This window comes from Oryctolagus cuniculus, chromosome 20, assembly GCF_051225735.1.
Source record: "Oryctolagus cuniculus isolate XC-2025 breed Fujian yellow rabbit chromosome 20, ASM5122573v1, whole genome shotgun sequence".
NCBI lineage: Eukaryota > Metazoa > Chordata > Mammalia > Lagomorpha > Leporidae > Oryctolagus > Oryctolagus cuniculus.
Genome location: NC_142886.1, coordinates 13,863,469 through 13,878,063, shown reverse-complemented (window position 1 = coordinate 13,878,063; position 14,595 = coordinate 13,863,469). Strand labels below are relative to the sequence as shown.

The following is a 14,595-nucleotide window of genomic DNA, read 5'->3' as shown; positions in this document are numbered from 1 at the left end:
CCCTGGTTGGTCCTTGTAACTTTTTTTTTGGCCTTGTGTTGAAAACTAGCCTAGAAATAAAGCAACTTGCCTGGTTGGTCCTTGTAACATTCTTTTTTCTCCCTTGGTGAGATTTTTAATTAAGAAAGACTCTTTAGTTCACTCATTAACTTAATCCTAGAAGTACATGTTTTTTTAAGATTTGTTTTATCACAACATAAAATTTTGATTGAATTAGTTAAATCCAAAACTAGATGAATACCAAGTAGGGATAGGAATAGTGTTTACTTGCTGGTCTCCGGTAAAGGACAAATACTGCATTTTTTCTCCCTTGCCCCTTTGTATGCTGGGATTCAGCCTGGAGCAAACATTTATGGAGTAATTACTTGCCCCAAAACAGGGGCAACAATGGTGATGTTGACATAGCCACAACCATAGGCCTGGGAACAGGATGGCTACAATTAAGAGTGAAATCCTAAAACATTTTCATTGATTCTTTCTGGGAAACAGCATCCCTATGGATTTCTCCGAATGTTTTTCTTAATTTATTTTTACCAGCTGGAGTTCCCTAGCTCTGCGCTCTCATTCTAGCCAGCTTTCTTCACATCCACCAAAAATAACTCCAGTCTGAAAACGCAAGGAGGGACAGCACTCGCACATCAGAAACCGCTCGGCTTTCCCCTCCTATGAGGTCTCTGCTTGTCTCTGCCTGGGACCCTTCCCAAAAATATCACTGATATTTCTCTCTCCGTTTTTGATAGCTGGCCCACAAATAACCATGCCCTGTGTCATTGTCAGTGAAAATATCATGTTCTCATTTTAAAATTGTGCTTTAAAAAAAAAAGCTTTGATGCTGCTGGAGTTTCGGAGTTGCCATGAGAGGACTCCGGTTTCCAGCGGGGAAGACCCCACACAGGTGTGCAGCCCAGGTGACCCCATTCCAAGTGGGGAAAGCCACACGAGGTGACTTCAGACCGCTCATGGAAAATGGAATTACAGGATAAGTTTATGTTGGTGCAAGTGATGTGAATCCATGCATAGTGTTTTCTTTTGAAATGTATTTATTTATTTATTTATTTATTTATTTGAGAGGTAGAGTTACAGAGAGAGGGAGACACAGAGAGAAAGGTCTTCCATCTGCTGGTTCACTCCCCAAACGGCTGCAACAGCCAGAGCTGGCCTGATCCAAAGCCAGGAACCAGGTGCTTCCTCCTGGTCTCCCATGTGGGTGCAGGGCCCAAGCACTTGGGCCATCCTCCACTGCACTCCCGGGCCACGGCAGGGGGCTGGATCAGAAGAAGCAGCCGGAACTTGAACCGGCGCCCATATGGGATATGGCACTACAGGCGGAGTCTTTACCCACAGCGCTGGCCCCTTCCGTGAGCTTTTTGAAAACCCTCCATATATGTAAAGAATCTTCTGCTAGCTTCTTGTTTGGTATGGTGTTTGGTTAATTGAACTAATACTCACCCATTTGAAATCAATTTCTTATGAATTATTTAAGAAATCTGAGTACTGAATCTGTTTATTCTTACAGATAATAATTAAAAAATGGTCCATCCCTTGTCCTCTGATGTTAAATGACATAGAAGAATACTTCCAGGTAATAGCTTATCTTTTCAATTTCTTCGTTTTTATTTTAAACTAAGAAGGAAAAAAAAAGGCAGACTAATGATTTTTTTTTACTCGTTAATAAAAAAGTAATGGCTGTATTTCATTTTGGAACTTTGTTTTAAAATGTTTTGATTTGAAAACCTAGTAATAATAAACTCATCATTTCTGTTGATGTATTCTGACTTTTAATGGCTGTTGGTTTCTCTTTTTCCCCTCAATACTCTTAAACAGATTTCCAATGCTACAGATGATTGTAAACCAAAGCTCTTTCATTTCTCCAAAGAGGTGTGTAAGTTATTAACAGATACTTTTGGTTGATTTTTCACATTTCAAGTTTTAAGAGATTTGTGTAGCAGGGTCTCTTAGGTCTTTGTACCTGTAACTAATTAATTTTCATGAAAGTGCTAAGTGTAGGATTGCCTACCAGAAGAATAATATTATTTAACGCAGGGTGGCCCATTATGAAACAGCCACCTTTTTTTTTTCTTTTCTTTTTTCTTTTGGCGTGCCTTTAAACACAGCCTGTTTTAAATGGGTTTCTGCCTAAAAGAACAGATTTCCCGAATGTCTGCTCTGGCCAATAAGGTCCTCTGTGGATCCAGACTTCCTGTTGCCCTCTGGACTTGTAAAGCTAAATAGCCAATTATATCGAAAACTCCTCCCTTGTGAGTAGAACCTTGGTCTGTTGCTGAACAGCCTCATCATTGGACCAGCCATTGAGCAATGCCAATATACATTCTGGCCAACATTCCAAAGTGGAAGTTTATGATGCCTGGAGCAAAGACGGGAAGACCCAGTCCCCTTGCCTTCTCTGAGAGCCACAGGACCCTGGAACGGCCTGAAAGACCCGCGTCCTCACAGGAGACAGGAGGTGTGAGCAGGTGGGCTGTGCAGTCTTGCTAGGGCCGCACATCCACACTTTCTGATCCAGCCAACAGCCACTTTCCGCAGGTGGCAGGTGCTGGAAGCCCCTCAGCCCACGCACAGCTCTGTTTGTGGAGGACAGTAGTGTGCCGGTGTGGCTACTCCATGCAGTTTCCCTTTTTAGTTTTTAAATGAGAAAAGTGTCTCTCTGGCCCCACAAGGGAGCTTCCCACATCTTTGACCCGTAAAGACCTCCATGTGCCTTCAAGATCTGAGTAGGGTAATTGACAAGCCAGGAAATTGAGCAATATATGAAACAGAGAATTTGTGAATTAAACTCTCATTCCCTTAATCCAGCGTCAGGAAACAGCCCAGCTTCCTTCCTCCCAGCCCTGCTCAGGTACTTTAGGAGTCCAGGCTTTGTGTCCCCAGACACGGGTCTTCACCTGGAACTTCTTTCGCTGAAGAGTCTAAAGTCAGTTAAGAGAAAATGAATCACCACCGTGCATTTGGTAAAGACGGTGTTTCCACTGCACTGGTAACCGTTGTACTTTATAGCTTGTACTGACTTTTGTTAAGTATTCTAATAATTAAGAACAAAATAAAACATACACTTGTGCGTTCCATTGGGTCTCTAAAAATTTATAGTCTGGAATAAATGATATTCATTTCATTAAGAGATCCTAGGCGGAGATGTTGTTGGTAGGAAGACGTGGTTAATGTTTTCAGTGTTCCCTTGGATAGAGTTAGAGAAGGCAGATTCAAAAGTCTTAACTATTGCTGTTGCTTATGGTAATAAATGTATTTCAGTTGTGCATACATTAGGAAAAAATGAGAATTGGAGTAAGTACATTGCTAAATTATTATTTTTATCTTAACCTAAGTATTATTTATTTTCCCTAAATTATTTTTATCATGCCCAAATAATGCAGAAGTGATTGTGGTAAAAGCAACGTGGTATGGGAAGCCAGCCAAGAAATTTTGAATAGTACGGGCAAGCCAGCTATCAAGTAAAACATCTGCTGGTGGCCGTACATGTGTCTCTCTTTAAAAAAAATAGTAAAAAATAAATGCATGAAAGATGAATAAATTTAGCCAAGTTGACTTTGAGGACTGACTTTGTTGTTGAAATGAAAATGTGGTTTCAGTACGGTAGCATTTGCTAATCATGTCATTTCAAAACTTTTTTTCAGAGTGTTTATGCCATACCAACCATGGCTTTTTCATTTCTCTGCCACACCTCAATCTTGCCCATCTACTGTGAACTTGAAAGGTATCCTGAAGTATTTTAAATGTATTGTGTGTCTTTTTCCCTTTAGGGCTTTCAGATTGAATGTCATTCTCTCGTAGGAATCTTTTCCTCCCATCGTTGCATTCTAAGGGTTAGTTTAAAATGAAACAGCCAAGAGTGAATTCTGTCCAGGTTGAGACTATGGCCTGCAAGACTGTTGGCCTTTGTGTGCTGATTTGAGACTGGAGTTGTAGTGTGTACTTATGGATGGATTAGACCGTCAGTGAAGGAATTCTCTTGGCTAGCTTGGAGATACTTGTTTCTTTCTATGTAAATCAGATCACTGCTACACTTTCACCATTTTTGTTTTTTAGCCCTTCAAAGAAAAGAATGCAGAATGTCACCAATGCAGCAGTTGCTTTAAGTTTCCTCATTTACTCTCTCTCTGCGCTCTTTGGGTACCTCACTTTTTATGGTGAGTATATTCTTTAATTATGGATAACAAAATGACTTGTCGTGTAGGTGATCTCACGCCTCACTGTAGATCCTCTTTCTGCCTTTCTTAATGAGGGAGTTTGTTCAGGCCGCCGGCTGACAGCGCGGCCCCTCCAGGGCTGCTCTAGAGGCTTTCAAGTGTCGATTCTGTCTCTGGGGAAGGCGGATCGAGCTTCAGATCAATGAGTTCATGTGAGCGTCTCCTTCAACACCTCAGTGCACCTTCAGGCTTAGGGATGCTGATCTCTTGCCATAAGAGAAAATGTGTAGTAATGATTTTTTAAATGCAAATCCAATGTAATTAGAGTCCAGTTCAGAAGTTTGGCGGTTGGGAGAATCAATCATCTTAATTTCTGAAGAACAGCTTAGAAAGGGAAGGATTTTCCCCTGGGCTGCGTTGTACTCAGAGGTATCGAACGCACTGCTTTGCACTGTGTCACAGCATTCAGCAGATGGGCACCCCATGACACACCCTGACCTCTCTCCTCAACGTTTGAAAAACTCTTGTAAATTCATAAAATGAACATCAAATTCTCTTACTTTGGAAAATCTGCCTACTCAGTATGTTGGAATTTTTTTCTCTCTTGATAAGATCCTGAAGAAAAAGTAAAACTTTAAAGTCTAGAACAGGGGCCAGTGCTGTGGCATAGCAGGTATAGCCACCACCTGCAGCATGGCATCCACTTCCGATCCACTCCCTGCCATGGCCTGGGAAAGCAGCTGAAGATGGCCTAGGCGCTTGGGCCCTCGCACCCATGTGGGAGACCCAGATGAAGCTTCTGGCTCCTGGCTTCAGATTGGCCCAGCTCAGGCCATTGGAGATATCTGGGGAATAAGCCAGCAGATGGAAGGTGTCTCTGTCTCTATCTCTCTCTCTCTCTCTCTCTCTCTCTCTCTGTAATCTGTCTTTCAAATAAATAAATAAATTTTAAGAAGAAAAGTCTAGAACAAGAAAAAATTGTAAGCTCTCTTACTTAGTTTGTAGACAAACACATTGTAAGTCGCATTCAGTTTGTCCGTTTCTGAGTGCCCTTGCGCGCGCTCCGCTGGGACTGGCTGTTACTACTCTGGTGGTGCTCAACAGTTTTGACTCTGAGTGCATGGTGGGTAGCCCTGTGCACGTGTTTCAGGATTTAGGCATTCTGGGTGACTGGTACGTCATTTGACTTCTCTCCCACAGTTTCCCCAGGTCTGACAGTGCTGGCACAGTTTTTGCGTATGGCTTCCTTTCCTAACCCTGGTGGAAGGAAGTCAGGTTCAGACGCCTCTGCTCCTACTTTGTCTGAACAGGAGCGTTCACGCTGCGAAGTCTGTGTCTCCGGCTCTGTAACTTGAGGATAACTGTGCATGGGTGCTTTGAGGCAGAAGTGAGTGAGGTGTAAGTGCCTGGAATAGGACGTGAGTCCTCCAGAAATGAGAGCTGCTGCTCAGGGTGCGTTACTATCATCATCACCATCGTCATCATCACTATTATCATAGTTAGTTTGTAGTTTCAGACACTCTGTCTCAGCACTGTACTGCTCTTCCTCCTGTCTTTAAGTAAATATAAGTATGGTAACTTTTCAGGAAGTGCTGTATTATCTTCCAGGAACTTGTAATTGCTTAAATGGCCTTGTTTTGTTGTATCTGTTGTTATTTCAGTAGTAATAAAACCATCGTGAATCTGAATCTACTGCATTTTTTGCTGGCGTTTGGGTTTGGGATTTGGAATTCTATGTGTACCATCAGGAACGGCGTTATTTCCAGAGTGAGCATGGTGCCTTGCGGGCTACACTACAAAGACAGTTACAACAGATTCTTGGGTTTTTTGATCATTACTAGTAAAACAAAACGTGAAATATATATGCTGTATTTTTGGTTGTTGGATTTGTTTGTGTTTTTTTTTTTTATTTATTTATTTGAAAGTCAGAGTTACACAGAGAGAGAAGGAAAGGAAGAGAGAGAGAGGTCAAGAGAGGTCTTCTATCCACTGGTTCACTCCCCAGTTGGCCGCAGCGGCTAGAGATGTGCCTATCCAAAGCCAGGAGCCAGGTGCTTCTTCCAGGTCTCCCATGCAGGTACAGGGGCCCAAGGACTTGGGCCACCTTCTACTGCTTTCCCAGGTCATAGCAGAGAGCTGGATCAGAAGTGGAGCAGCCGGGTATCGAACCAGTGCCCATATGGGATGCTGGCACTGCAGGCAGCAGCTTTACCTTCTAAGCCACAGTGCAGGCCCTGGATTTGTTAGTTTTTAAAACAGATTTAATAAGACTTTTATGTGTCAATAAGATACTATTGCAGGATTTCTTGGGGTTCAAAAAGACTTTTTAAAGTATTTTATTTTATTTTACATTTTAATTAGTTTTTAACTAATTAAATTTAGTTGCTGGTATATTTGGGATATTAATCCTTTGTTGGGTGGGTGGTTTACCAGTATTTTTTCCCATTCTGTTGGATGCCTCTTCACTCTATTGATCATTTCCTTTGCTGTGTGGGATTCAAAAAGATTTAACATAGAATAGTTGTGTATATTTTTTACATTAAATAGTCATCTGGCACAAGTATTGCTGATTGAATATTACTTATTTGAAATTCTTGGGACCGGAAATGTTTTAGACTTAATTTTTTTTTGGACATTGGAATTTTTGTGTAGACTTTATCATTTGAGCTTCCCTAATCTGAACAGCTAAAATCTGAATCTTTCTAGAGCAAGACACATTCTAGAACATTCTGGATTAGGGATGCTCAACTGTATCTTTAACATTGAAGGGGGAAGAAAAAAAAGAACTGGCCTTCTGCTCCCTGTAGATGAGCGGAACTCTCATCTCTGGAAGAACTTCAGATGGCCTGCCAGTGTCGAGGATGGTGAGAAATAGTTAAATCAATAGCGTGGGCCATCAGGCTTCTAGGACTGAATCGTAAGAAAGCTTAGATGGAAGGGACGGGGAGGCGGGAGCTAACACTTGTGTCAGTGTCAGGCCTTTTACGTACATCACCTAACCTTTTTTTTTTTTTTTTTTTTGACAGGCAGAGTGGACAGAGAGAGAGACAGAGAGAAAGGTCTTCCTTTTGCCATTGGTTCACCCTCCAATGGCCACACGGCGCTGATCCGATGGCAGGAGCCAGGTACTTATCCTGGTCTCCCATAGGGTGCAGGGCCCAAGCACTTGGACCATCCTCCACTGCACTCCCTGGCCACAGCAGAGAGCTGGCCTGGAAGAGGGGCAACCGGGACAGAATCCTGCGCCCTGACCTGGACTAGAACCCAGTGTGCCAGCACCGCAAGGCGGAGGATTAGCCTAGTGAGCCACCTAATTCTTGTAACAGCTCTGTAAAGTGGGCATAGGTTCATGTAGGTTGAGGACTTGGGCCAGTATCTGCAATAAATGAATAATGGAGATGAGATTCGAATCTAGTTTTTTCTGTCTGTAAATCCAGATTTCCTTCATTCCATTTTTGTTGAAGTGAACTTTTAGGAAAACTTAAGTCACATAAGCTCCAGGCATCCATCCATCTATCTGTCTTATCTGTCTGTCTATCACTTTTGCTTGAACACAAAAGCTGAAGGTTTTCACCATGTAAACAAAATGTTTCTTAAACAAGAATTTACCCAGTTATCAGGACAAGCTATTAGTTGTCTCTGATTTAATTCCTTTCTCCTGTGGGCATTCTTCAGAGTATGCAAATTTTATATACATGAAGCAAAACTACATGGTAGGTAGGCAGGTAGTTAGACAATGATACAAAAGTAATTCCTTCTCTAAAAACAAAAGATACAGGTACTAACTTTATCTTCGGTGATTCTTTTTGGCAGTTGGTCATAACTAAGGAAAACCTTTTTGGTATCTCAGGATAACAGGAGCCCTTTGTCTTAGGGGTGGAAAGTGCTGGTGCAGTGTTCTTATGTTGGTTGTGGTCATCATGCCCTGCGTGACAGGCTGAGTTAACAGCACAGCGCCGCACTTCAGTGGCATCCAGAACTTGCTGAGATCGCTGTGAGGCCCCGTGAGCTTTGTGGAGATTTGTCTGGATCCAGACGGGCGTGTGGCACTCTATCCCTTACATATGTTAGGGCTCAGCTAAGAACACAGTGACTCCCCGAGCAGCAAGGTTTCCCTCCTGGGGAGGTGGGATGTGCACATGTGACGTTTGTTTGGAATTTGTGATGAATCTGATTCTTCAGGCTGCGAGAACTGCTTGGGATCCTTTTATCCAGAGCTTTCAAGGCTTACTTAGTGTGGGAATTCTGTCAGGTTAGAGAGACCTGCAAGTCTGTCCCCACATGAATAATAGTGACCCTGTTAGGAAATTAGAGCATTACATGGTGAGGAAGAGAGAAGTACTATTCTGGCGCACCACACCAGGGCTCACGTGCTGTGTAATGGCCAGACCATTTGAAGCTGCTAAGCAAGAAGTATTCATAGCTCATTTTATGATTCAGAAAATGGAAATAAAATAGTTTGCCATGTTTCTGTAAAGACTGGGAGGTTATCTCACGGATGTGGAAATAGGAACCAGATTTTCCTGGCTCTTCTTAATAATCTCCTGTTTAGTCACCTACACCCGCGTTGTGTGCAGTGTTTAACTCCTAGACCGGTCGTTTCCCTCCCATCCCCAGATTCTCACGCCCTTACATGGATTGTGTTAGTAGCTTTCTACCTGGCATCCCTGACTTGAGTCTCTTTCTCCTTCCACCCGTACCCCTGCTTGGTCCAGATCGCAGCGAGCTGTTCTTGAATCTTCCCTACGTCTCTGGGGCCTGCCAGATTGAATGCAGACCCACACACAGTAGGTGACTGGCTGGATCCGCACAGCACTCCCAGGCCTGCCACCTGCCTCCCCAGTCCAGCCGGCGGCGCGCTGTGTGTCGGCCACCGTGGTGTGGACTGCGCTGCTCATCATTGCAAGTGCACGTGCCCTACTGCTGCTTCTTGAATCTAGAAAATCTCTCCCCCCACAGCTTTGAATTTACCACAAATACACAGACAGCGTGCTCTCAGTAACCGGAAGTCAGTGTAAAGATGGGGGAACGGAGTGCGACCCGCAGAGAAGTTCCGTGGTGACGTTTAGGCATGGCTCTGCATGTCCTGCTTTAGAATGCCCATAGCACTGTGTGTGCGTTCTTTCTGTAATATCTGTGTGTGCTTGTCATCTCTCCCCTTTAGACTTTAAGGTCTTTGACAACAGAGGCATGTTTGATTTGTTTTTTTATTTCCCATAAAGCATTCTTTCTAGAACATATCCTCAAGTTATAAAGCACCATGTTGTGTTAAGTACAAGTTGCAACTTGTCCTGGGGGGATGGAAGAGCCCTGGAGGCCAGCCTAGTCGGGGCCTGTCTGTCCTGTCACTGTCACTGTCACTGTCACGGCCGCCCAGTGAGTCACTGCCTCGCCACTTCACTCCCGCTTTCATAGACTGGATCCACAGATAAAGTGTTGATGAAGCAGGCTGCGTGCTCAAAACTGAGAAAAATATCGTGGTATTGAGGAATACGATTTAGCACAGAGGGTATAGCCCCTGTGTGTTGTATGACCTTGGACAAGTCATTTGCTATTTTAATATTTAATATTTGAGCCCACCTGCTTATATTGTCATAGGGACCAAATTCAAAGTTATACTTAGAAGTACTTTACAGAAAAACAACATTAAAATTCAAGACCCTCAGATATGGAAAAGTTTTTAAAAGGATATATTCCTAAAATATTTTAAAAATATATTTATTTATTTAAAAAAGTCAGAGTTACGGAGAGAGTAAGACAGAGAGAGAGGGATCTTCCACCCGCTGGTTCACTCCCCCAGGTGGCTGCTACAGTCAGGGCCTGGCAAGGCCAAAGCCAGGAGCCAGGGGTTTCTTCCAGATCTCCCACATGGGTGCAAGGGCCCAAGCACTTGGGCCACCTTCTGCTGCTTTCCCAGGCCATTAGGGAGCTGGATCAGAAGTGGAACAGCTGAGGTAAGAACCAGTGCCCCTTGGGATGCCGGTGCCACAGGGGCCGGCTTTACCCTCTATGCCACAACGCTGACCCCATTAAAAAGGATATATTTTATCAATGTTCATTGTCATAATTTTAGAGGTCCTGCTCGTTCTGGTTCCTAATTTCATTAAAGATGAAAAGAATTACAGATTTCAAGAAGACACTTAACTAATAATGTCTCTGTATTTCATAGAAAGGAAAAAAGCCAGAGATGGATTTGGCAGTAGGAACACAACATCTGTTTTGATCCATTAGTGGAAAGGAAAATCATTTTGGTATCACTGACCTCGTGGGATGTGGTTCCTAATGTGACCCTCACTGTTTTCTCGCTCACAGACAAAGTGGAACCAGAATTACTGCAAGGGTATAGTAAATACTTGCCGCGTGATGTTGTCCTCATGACTGTGAAGCTGTGCCTGCTGTTTGCTGTGCTTTTGACGGTGCCCCTAATCCACTTCCCTGTAAGTGTGCCTCAAGGCTCTTGTCGCTTACTGGAGCAACAGCACTAATTCTTGGCTGACTAGAACATTTGAATCACAGCCATTCTGGTCCATCTTTTGGATTTGTCCAGGAATTGGTCAAAGACCTCGCATCTGCATAAGGCCCCATGCAAGCACAAGGTCACAGTGCACGCCACGCTGTCGTGCTTCTCGAGAGTCAGTCTCCGGTTTGCAGAGCGTGGTGCTAAAGCGTGGGGTTTGTTCCTCCCTGTCTGTGTTCTCTTGTCAGAAGAATGTGCATGAAGAGAGAAGAGTCAAGCCTGCAAAAATACGCCCCTTCTGGTTTATTGTAGATATATTTTCACATGGATATTCTAGTTTAACCTCAGGCAACATACTTCATTTGCTCTAGAATTATCACTTAAGGGGCAGGGACAGATTTTGTTCTGCATCTAGTTGGGACACAGAAGAATCCGAAGAATTTCCGAGCAAATGAAAACAAAGGCTTCGGGCATAACTGCTTTGGCTTGGATGTCTTGAATCTCAGAACAGTGAGCTGGGACTTGGAGACTTGTTTGCCTCCTCCCTCGGGGTCTGCAGCTCCAAGAATGCGGTGGGGCTGGACAGACTTTCGTGGGCTGTGGCTGCCGGCTGCCCCTGGAGCACTGGGTGGGGTAGTGAGCTCTCCCCTGTTTACATGTATGAAGCAGATGACATCACCGAAGCCAGTAAGTGGTGCTTCCCATGGCGTGATTCCTTTTTTCCGTTTTGCAGCTTTGTTTTTCAGTCTCTTGAATTTAATGATTCTTTGAGATTTCATCACACATTCGTTATTGTTGGTAATTTTTAAAGTTATGCAACCTAAAAAAATTGCTTGTGAAAATATTGTCTAGAATCCAACCAAAATAATTTTTATTGTGAAGTTCACACAGCAAGGTTTGTGTGTATAAACAGTTCACTTATTATGTGCACAAAGAATTCAGAATGAAGTGTATGCTGTAGTTTTTGAAATCTGAGTGGTTTTGAGGCTAAGAATATCATGGGTACTGTGCATGGGTTGGGTTTCTTTCGTCAAATATTTTGCCTCTGATACTTCCTCTTTGCCTAAACCTGTTTCCTTCTCTGATACACAGGCCAGAAAAGCTGTAACGATGATCTTTTTCTCCAACTTCCCGTTCTCGTGGATTCGCCATTTTCTGATCACTCTAGCACTCAACGTTACCATTGTTTTACTTGCAATATATGTTCCTGACATTAGGAATGTTTTCGGTGTCGTTGGTAAGTTTTGTATTTAAAAAAAAATCCGCATAATAAAATGGATGAAATTGTTAGGCTCACATCTGAATTCAACAACATTCTCTTTTTTATTTTTTTCCCTCTAACTTCAAGGGGCCAGTACATCAACGTGTTTGATCTTTGTGTTCCCAGGACTGTTTTATCTGAAACTCAGCAGAGAGGATTTTCTCTCAAGGAAAAAGTTTGGGGTAGGTTGTTTTTGGTTTTTTTCTTTGAAGATTTGTATATTTAAGAAATAATTTGTTGTTTTATATTATTTTGTCTGTCAAAAAGTAATATTTTTAAATATAAAATATATCCATGGGTAAGGTTAGAGATTTTAAAATACTCTAATTTTTTGGTCTTTTTTTCTTATTTCCACAGGCATTTGTTTTGCTCCTCTCTGGAATTTTGATTGGGAATTTCAGCTTAGCGCTCATCATTTTTGATTGGATTAATAAATGAAAGAAATCTTGTCTTCTTCTTTTGAAGCATAGTTTACCTCCATATGCAAGATGGAATAATTCTGGGCAGCACCTTGGATAAAAAATAATATTTTTATAAAAATCAGTCACAGAAAAAGCAGAGCGAAGCAGCACTGTGTAGAAGAGGGTCGGAGTGTACTACTTTTAACCACGATAAAAGATAAATTCAGAACACTGTTAAACGGACGAGAAGTTCATGGCAAAGCTTGCTAGGAAAGAGAAGCATGGATTTCAAAAGATCTCACACCAAAATGAGCTCCCCTCACGGGGCAGGCGGTGGTGCTCAGCTGGTTAAGCCACACTTGGGATGCCTGCCTCCCGTATTGGAGTCCCCAGGACTGCCTGAGTCCCAGCTGCTCTGCTTCCAGATCCGGTTCCTTGCTAACGTGCCTGAGGAAACAGGAAGACAGCCCAAGTGCTGGGTCCCGCCCCCCACCCCCGCACAGGAGACCCAGCTGGAGTTCTGTGCTCCTGGCTTTGTCCTGGCCCAGCTGTTGCAGGCATCTGCGAAGTGAACCAACAGATGGAAAATCTCTCTCTCTGTCTCTCCTCTCTGCGTCACTCTGCCTTTCAAATAAAGAAGCAAAGAAATGTCTAAAAATAAAAATAAAAACCTTCTAATTATATTTTGTCATGAGCTTTGAATTGTGTCAATCTTTTGTTTGAGGCTTTAAAAAAAATGAATAGACTATTTTTTATAGAAGTTTCATGTTTCTAAAAATGTTGAGTGGGAAGTGCCGAGAGCTCCTATCCACTCCCTCACTTCCACAATACCTGCAGGCCGTGCTGTTTTCAGCATCTTGCGTTAGCGTAGCATTTTGATACACTTAGTGAGCCAATGTTGATATTATTAACTGAAGCCCTTGTCGATATTAGGGTTTATTCTTAGCAGTCACTGCCCCCGTCACTTTGCCTTTTCCAAAATACCACATGGTTAGGACCATGTAGTTTTCAGACTTGTTTCTTTCATTTGGTGATGTACAATTGAGTTTTTTTCCATGCCTTTTCATGACCTGAGAAGCTTTTTCTGTCTAGCAGTAAACAGACTGCAACTGTGTGGCTGTCCCACAGTTTGTGTCATCTACCTGTTCACACAGTTATGATTAAAGTAGCTGTCAACATTTGTTTGCACATTTTCATGGAGATGTAAGTTGTAAAATTATTTGAGTAAATACCAAGGAGTACAATTGCTGCATTGTATATATAGAATATATTTAGTTTTCTGAGAAACTGCTGGGGCCAGCACTGTGGCTTAGCAGGTAAAGCCCCTTATGAGCACCAGTTCTTAGCCTGGCTACTCCACTTCCAATCCAGCTCCCTGCTAATGGCCTGGGAAAGCAGTGGAAGACGGCCCAAGTGCTTGAGCCCTTGCCACCCACGTGGGAGACCTGGAAGCAGCTCCTGGCTCCTGGCTTTGGCCTGGCCCCACAGTGGCAGCTGTGGCCATCTGGGGAACGAGTCAACAAATAGAATATTTCTCTTTCTCTCTAAGACTTTTTTTTTTAAGATTTATTTATTTATTTATTTGAAAGCCAGAGTTACAGAGAGAGAGGGAGAGTCAGAGAGAAAGAGATCGTCCGTCCGCTGGTTCACTCCCTGAAAAGGTTGCGACGGTTGGAGCTGAACTGAGCTGATCAGGAGCCAGGAGCTTCTTCAGGTCCCCGACGTGGGTGCAGTGGCCCAAGGATGTGGGCCACCTTCCACTGCTTTCCCAGGCATATTAGCAGAGAGCTGGACCGGAAATGGAGCAGCCAGGACTCAAATCAGTGCCCATTTGGAATGTGGGCAGTTTTAACCCACTGTGCCACAGCGCCAGCCCTGACTCTTTCAAAATAAATAAATAAATCTTTAAAAAAGAAAGAAACTGCCAAAATGCCTTCTAAAGTAGTCGCATTTTACATTCTTGCCAGCCGTGAGTGAGAGTTCTGTTTTGTCCACATCCTCACCAGCATTTGGCATTATCAGTGTTTTGGATTTTCACCATTCGAATGGGTGCGTAGTGGATCCCAGTTTAATTTGCAGTTCCCCAATGACAGAACATAGAGCATCTAAATAAGCCATGCTTAGTTAACATCGGCATATGTTCTTTGGTACGATAGCTATTCAACAATTTTGCCCACTGTTTTAACTGGGTGGTTTTCTCATTCTCGAGTTTTAAGCATTCTTTGTATATTTTATTTATTATTTTTTAATTTTTTGACAGAGTGGACAGTGAGAGAGAGAGACAGCGAGAAAGGTCTTCCTTTGCCGTTGGTT

At 43.0% G+C, this 14,595-nt stretch overlaps 1 protein-coding gene across 18 annotated transcripts in view; it reads left to right on the top strand.

Annotated features, from left to right (window-relative positions):
* Positions 1 to 12,965, top strand: part of SLC38A6 (solute carrier family 38 member 6) — a 69,709-nt gene extending 56,744 nt beyond the window's left edge. For 9 of the 18 annotated variants that reach the window (XM_089322584.1, XM_017349424.4, XM_002719547.6 and 6 more), the window contains 8 exons: positions 1,517 to 1,582; positions 1,825 to 1,878; positions 3,651 to 3,730; positions 4,063 to 4,163; positions 10,476 to 10,600; positions 11,713 to 11,857; positions 11,969 to 12,063; positions 12,239 to 12,965. In XM_089322584.1, the coding sequence (XP_089178710.1) occupies positions 1,517 to 1,582; positions 1,825 to 1,878; positions 3,651 to 3,730; positions 4,063 to 4,163; positions 10,476 to 10,600; positions 11,713 to 11,857; positions 11,969 to 12,063; positions 12,239 to 12,319 (747 nt within the window). In that variant the 3' untranslated portion in view covers positions 12,320 to 12,965. Of the gene's footprint in view, positions 1 to 1,516; positions 1,583 to 1,824; positions 1,879 to 2,847; positions 3,519 to 3,650; positions 3,731 to 4,062; positions 4,164 to 8,878; positions 8,951 to 9,122; positions 11,308 to 11,712; positions 11,858 to 11,968; positions 12,064 to 12,238 lie in introns of those variants that run through there. The other 9 variants (XR_016226765.1, XR_016226769.1, XR_016226771.1 and 6 more) reach the window with 9 other exon arrangements.
* Positions 12,966 to 14,595: the final 1,630 nt, after the last annotated feature.